The 7,257-nt window shown below is 38.8% G+C and overlaps 1 protein-coding gene across 1 annotated transcript; it reads left to right on the top strand.

The window, feature by feature from the left end:
- Window positions 1-2,166: 2,166 nt before the first annotated feature.
- On the top strand, window positions 2,167-2,541 carry K441DRAFT_659981 (uncharacterized protein; the record flags this gene model as incomplete). Its single annotated transcript, XM_067648624.1, has 3 exons — window positions 2,167-2,176; window positions 2,297-2,446; window positions 2,477-2,541. 3 exons carry the CDS (start codon window positions 2,167-2,169, stop codon window positions 2,539-2,541), a joined length of 225 nt encoding a protein of 74 aa, XP_067504095.1.
- Between the last annotated feature and the right edge of the window lie 4,716 nt (window positions 2,542-7,257).

Raw genomic sequence — 7,257 nt, forward strand, 5'->3', positions numbered from 1 at the left:
GACGGTCGTCTGGTTCTGATGACGGTCCGTCTAGTTCTGGCGACGGTCGTCTAGTTCTGGCGACGGTCGTCTAATTCTGGCGACGGGTCGTCTGGTTCTGGCGACGGTCGTCTGGTCCTGACGACGGTTGTCTGGTCCTGACGACGGTCGTCTAGTTCTGGCGACGGTCGTCTAGTTTCTGGCGACGGTCGTCTAATTCTGGCGACGGTCGTCTGGTTCTGGCGACGGTCGTCTGGTCCTGACGACGGTTGTCTGGTCCTGACGACGGTCGTCTAGTTCTGGCGACGGTCGTCTGGTCCTGATGACGTCCGTCCTGATGACGGTCGTCTAGTTCTGGCGACGGTCGTCTAATTCTGGCGACGGTCGTCTGGTTCTGGCGACGGTGGTCCTGACAACGGTTGTCTAATTCTGGCGACGGTCGTCTGGTTCTGGCAACGGTCGTCTGGTTCTGGCGACGGTGGTCCTGACGACGGTTGTCTGGTCCTAACGACGGTCGTCTGGTCCTAATGACGGTCGTCCTAATAACAGTCATCTAGTTCTGGCGACGGTCGTCTGGTTCTAGCCACAGTCATCTACTAGCTGCCATTGTAGTGCCTCCCTAGGTAGAGAGGATGGAAGGAAGGGTAAAAAAAAATAAGTGGTATTTAGGTGTACACCACCTCGTCAATTCCGGTTGTTAGCGCTTTTGATTAAGCCACCAACTAACACGAATTCAGTCTATCCGGCTTGGCAGCTGAATATCAGAAAGAGACTGCCGAACAACCTCACCTGACAGTCAAATTTGAAGCTTTTCGACGCCTCTGCCAGCCGCATCGTGATTAGGTATATTAGTAAGCTCCACGCGGTAAGGAACCTAACTCAGGAAGTCTACTAATAACACGTTTTCTAGTTTCCTACCCCTCTTCTAAGCCGCCGACGCGTTATTTATAACAATCCTTAACTTCCTTAAGCCTCTATTACGACCTTCCTTAAGCCTCTATCACGACCTTCCTCCTCTATTACGGCCTTCCTTAAGCCTCTATCACGACAATTGCCAGCTCTTACGTCCGAATAACCTTTCCGGCGGTAATCAGTTCAAAAATGGCTTGCTTTTATCCTGGGTGACTTTACAGAAGTTAGAAATAGGCCCTTAGATGTATTAATTACGCTATTAAAACGGATATTAATGGCGGTGGTCACAGATAAGGTTTCTAAGTTTGGGTGAATACTAAGTCTTAGCGCGATCGTAAGGGACTTTAGATGGCTCTGCAGATTTAAGTATAAAGATGTTTATCTGCGCCTGTTATAAGGTAATACCATCCTTACCACTTTTTATACTAAATTTGCATATTCCTACAATAAGTCCTAACTAAAATCTTTTAGATTCTATCCTTAAAGGTATCCACCATACCATCTTCTAGGTACGATCCTTCCCGTACAAAAGGAACTCCAGAACCTACTTTACCTAATCCTAAAGCTCCACTACGCCTTCCTAGCTTTAGAAGCTTCTTTAGCTTATTTACTCCTTCCTTACCTAGTAATATAACTGTGCTGAATACTCCCTCTATTCGCTCTACTGTATCTAGTTCTTCTACTCTAACGCCTACTACCCCCAACCGTCGCATTCGCCGAGCAATTGCCCGTCTTAATAGACGGGAGAGACGTAAGGAATAGGAGCGGGAGGAGCGAGCTGCAGAACGTATTTAACGTCGCCGACAGCTTTAGGAAAGCAACGCTTAAGCGCTTGTTCCTTACTCCCTAAGATGCACAATTAAAGGCCTCTATCGCTATCTTTAAGAACCTATCTCTTGCATTGCTGCATTAGTTAAGCAACTATATTCTACTGTTTACTACATTGTTAATAAAGCGCAGACCCCAATACGTGGTGGCTATTAAAATGCTCTTACATACGGCTCGCCAATTTAGCGTTAACTAGTTAATTTCCTAGAGTTAAATACTTAGGCGCGTCGCTTTACCTACTTAGAGCTTTCCTTCTATGTAGGAGTCCCTTGTTCCGACTCTACAGTCGCCCAATATCTTAAGAAGGAGGGCTTTTAACGCTGCGTTGCTTATGTAAAGCCCTAGCTTACTACAGCTTACTATCGCGCCCGGTTGGCATTTATATTAGCTTACCGTCACTTCCAAAAAGAGGATTGGTGGAGAGTTATATAGATAGATAAGGCAGCTATGCATCGTGGTGGGCACTAGCGGCTCTATGTTATTAGAAGACCTAGTAAACAATATTATCCTAACTGCCTCTGTCCTAAGTTCACTAATATACCTCATACGATGGTATAGGCTGCATTCTACGGTGTAGAAAAAGGGCCTCTACTATTTTGGAACAAGGAAGAATGGGGCAATATTACGGCGCAGGGCTTCCTAGATCACATCTATCTAAAGCTTAAAGAATTCTACGACTTCTATAACGCTAAGTATAGCGTATATTTCCCTAATTACGAATTTAGAAGTACCCTAACAATTATATAAATGGATAGAGCTCCCTATTATAAAGCTCGTATTACCATGGCTAAGTTCCAGGAAGACGATATTAAGTTACTTTAGTGGCCAGCAAACAGCCCAGATCTTAACCCAATTAAGGCCGTTTGGAATTTAATAAAGACTTAATTAGCTAAGCGGAAGCCTCGCCCATTAATAAAAGAAGTAATACAAGCAGCCATTAAATCTGAATAGGAGAATCTGGAGGCCTGCTACTTTAAGGAACTGGTTACTTCTATACCTGCACGCCTTTAGGCAGTAATTAAAGCAGAAGGGGGACCTACCAAGTGGTAGAGGACAGTAGAAAGCTTAGAGGACGATTAGGATCTTAGAGGACGATTAGGAGCTTAGAGGACGATCAAGAGCTTAAAGGAGACATTTAGACAGTCATTTAATTGCTAAGCGTTAATTTTAATACTCATTTGGCTACTATGACTTCAGAAATATTTATATATAGACAGTCTACCATACAATCATTAGTTTTAAAAAGCTTTATAAATTTTTAATATTAAGGTCTTTTAAAGCTCGCTGCTAAGACGGGGAAACTCATACTAATCTATATAAGGATTTCCGCCCAAGAGGCGTCACTAGTAAGGCGCTAACAACCGGAATTAACGAGGTGGTGTATAAGGGGTATACAAAGACACGTAAAGGCTGCCGGGAATATAGTGGGGACCCAATAGCACTGTAGGTCGCTGTTAGGACGATTAAGATAACCAGGAAAATTAAAGTCCTACTAGGAGCCTGCTAGAAAGCCTGCTAGGAGCCTACTAGGAGGCCTTTAGGATTTTAATACCCTAATAGCAATAAACGCAATAATAGTAATAATATTTATTTTATAGCCATAAGCTAGCATAATGCTAGCGTATAGCTCTAGGGCCTAGCTAATATGGCAGAAAGCTGGCGTAGAGCTCTAGGGGGTCAGCTAATATGGCGGAAAGCTAGCGTAGAGCTCTAGGGGGTCAGCTAATATAGCGGAGAGCTAGCCCCGGGCCCCAAAAACACTTTTAGCGAAACTAAATTTCGTACGCCACCCCCCGTTTTCCTGACGTTAGACGGCGTAATAGCTAGTATTTTTTTCTAGAAGTAACTGGACGGAGAATGGTACCCTATTACATACTATTTAAAGACTATAATAAATGCTAAGCTAAACTACCACATCTATAATAAAGAAATGCTGGCTATTATCTCTAGCTTTTAGCACTAGCGTATACAGCTAGAGGGGACCCCTAAGCTAATTAAGGTAGTTTTAGATTATAAGGCCCTAGAATACTTTATAATAACTAAGGCCCTTATAGCCTATTAGGCATATTAGGCGGATACTCTATTTTAGTTTAACTTTTTAATTATATATAGACTAGGCGCTATAACCCGTGCGGACGCTCTTATAAGGCGTAAGTAAGACCTAAATAACTAGACGGCTGTGAAGATCTTATTATAGACTTAGATATTACTATAACTAGAATACCTTAACCCCTAAATACGGGTAGAACTAAGTACGGATTCCTTAGGCGCTAAGATATACCCTATTAACTCCTTTAAACTTAACCTTATTAATAAACTACTATAGGCTAACTAAACGACCCCCTCTTTATAGGAGTACTATAAAAAGGTAAAGAATGTTACTAGCCTATAGTCCCTTAAAAATAGACTACTTAAGCACTAGGAATAATTAGTAGTAGCTAAGGAATAAAATTTATAGACCCAGCTTATTGCTAAAGCTTATACCTAGGTCTCTACAGCCCACCCTAGAAAAAATAAAACCTATAAAATTATTAGTAACCGCTACTACTAGCCCGGAATAGTTATAGATATTAACCGTTATGTATAGAACTACAATAGCTGCTATAAATCTACAATCCTACGAGATAAGACTCTGGGACTATTAAAACCACTCCTAATATTAAAACGCCCCTAATAATATATCTTTATAGACTTTTATAAGCTACCTATAGACCGTAATAGATATAATATAGTTATAATTCTAGTTAACCGCTTTAGCAAGCGCCTATTCTTAATCCTATATTATAAGAATATTAATGCCAAAGAAGCGGCCTAACTATATATCCACTACATCTACTAAATCTATAGACTACTAGATACTATTATATTTAATTACGGGCCGCAATATATATTAGCTTTCCAGAATAAGTTTACCTAAATCTTAGGCATTAAACTAAAGCTTTTTACCGTATACCACCCCTAGATAGATAGTTAGACGGAAATCATAAATTAATACTTAGATTAGAGACTTCAGCCCTTTATTAACTACTTTTAAGATAACTAGGCTAAACTGCTACCCCTAATAGACTATACCTACGCGACCCTACCCCATAACTCCATAGGATTTGCCTCTATTTAACTAGAAATGGGTTACTTACCCTATATAAGCTTTAACTGGGAAAGACTAGAAGGACCCTAAACTATATACAAAAAACTATTTTATAAGGAAGCACGGCAGTACGCTAAGCGCTTAGAAGAAGCCTAGACGGTAGCCTATGCAAATTTAAAAAAGGCCTAAAAATTAATATAATAATAGGCAAATAAGTATAGGCGAGAGCCTGACTTTGCTATAGAAGATATAGTCTAGGTTATAATAAAGAACCAAAAAATGGAACGACTTAGCCATAAGCTAGACTATTAGATGGCAGGACCATATAAGGTTCTTAAAAAGATAGGCAATATATATAAAGTAAAGCTCCTAGAATTAATTAAAGTTTACCTTAATTTCTCTCCAGATAAACTACGGAAAGCCGTAAATAACCTATTACCTAGATAAAAGAATAAACTTCCCCTATCGATTTAAGTTAATAGCAATAATAAATAGGAAATTAAAGAAATACTGGCCTATAAGCTTATAAGAGGAACGTTAAAATATTATATTAGTTAGAAAGGGTACAACCTAGACCCTACTTAGTACTCTATATAGAACTTTATAGGTAGTCCCTATAAGCTTTAGGGGTTCTATAGTTATTACCCTAATAAATATAGACCCCTAAAGTACCTTAACAAGTAAATAGAGTGCTAGAATAGCAAAGATAATAAGCTGCCTATTAAGTATAAAGATAAGAATACCCTATAGATATAATACGGACGTATAAAGCCTAAGGGGGGGGGTAATATTACGGCGTTAGTAGAAATTAGTGGAAACTAGTAGAAACTGGTAGATTATAGCTAATAAATATTGGTAGATTATGGCGGATAGTTATAGATAGTTATAGACAGTCTTATATAGTTCCAGACAGTTGTCATTACGTAACTAGAGGATTAAATATAACGTTAAGCAGCATCGCCCTCTATCTCCTTTCCTTTCTTTAGCTTTAGATCCTCGTTTATAGACTACTAATTATATAGGCTTACGCGTCCCTCTTGCCGTGCTTATGCCTCGATTAACTAAGTCGCTAATATACGGCTCTAAAAGCCTATAATAAAAAGCAGAGCATTAAAAAATGGTTAAATAGCTAGCGGAACATCTATAAGCTTACTAAGTAATTAGAGATACTAGACGTATAAGGATTTAGGCCATACGATAATTTTGTTTAAGTAATTAAGCCTATCTCTTCTAGCTTTATAGGAGCACTAGTGTTACAGACCTTATATTAGCAATAGTATAACTACTAAGAAGAGATATAAATAGGTTAGTTAAGATAGTATAGGAGGCACTGGAACCGATTAAGCTATAGGATAAGAGGTAGCCAAATTACGTAGCTAGTTACGTTATAAGTTTAGGATATAGGAATGTAGAAATATAGAAACGTAGGAATATAAGAACATAAGGGACGTACTAACGTACTAATATACCGATATACTTAGTACATTTATTAGGCGTAGTATTATATATTTAAAGGACCATAGTCCCTACCTAGATAGTTTATTTCTTTATAGTAAATCCTAAAATATAATTAGAGTTAACCTATTAGGCAATCACTATACTAGTTATATTTATATTATTAACTTCTTATTTATTTATATACCTAATTAACTAACGCTCTACTAAATAGAAGACTATTATAAAATTAAGCACTAAAACTAAGCTTAAGGCTCTATTAAATGCGGCTACTGAATTAATTTAGTAGTAGCGCTTCTTTTAAGATATGCGACTTTATATAAATAAGGAGTATATAATTAGCTATAATAACTAATAGATAATTTAACTACTTGCTAAGAACGGACCCCAATTAAATACGAAGCTTTATTAAGAGGTTCGGAAAGGCTCGATTATAATTAAGTAGGCTCCTACTACTAATATAGCGGCTAACGGTCTTATAAAGGCCCTATTAAGATAGAAGTATAAGAGCTTTATTTAATAACTAAATCTGATTAATATTAAGACCCTATTATAGTCAGATTTAATTATACTGTTTAACCTATTTGCCCGATTTCCTTATCAAGTTCTTGTTTTCGGATGGTTTCTATTTAGTTTAACACCATGGATATTTCCTATTTAGGTATATCCAGCTGATCACCTACTAGTCAATCAGCTGGGGGGGGTGTCGACCAGAATTAGGTTGTCTTGTCATCGACTCAGCTACCTCCCATTGACTCAGTCATTGACTCAGTCATTGTCGAACGTTGAGGTCACTGTCAAGTACCGCCTTATGACTCACACCCTGTTTCTTGCCATCGTATGTCTTACTATCTATTTTCTATTACCTATTCATTACCTATTACCGACTGAGTGGCAATATCGACCTGGTGGCGATTGAGTAATAGTTCCAAATCGTCGTCAGTGTCGTCGTCAGTCTTTTGCCCCTACCTCATGTATATAGAGAGCTTCTAGAG

Source organism: Cenococcum geophilum, assembly GCF_001692895.1.
Source record: "Cenococcum geophilum 1.58 unplaced genomic scaffold K441scaffold_21, whole genome shotgun sequence".
In the NCBI taxonomy this organism is placed as follows: Eukaryota; Fungi; Ascomycota; class Dothideomycetes; order Gloniales; family Gloniaceae; genus Cenococcum; species Cenococcum geophilum.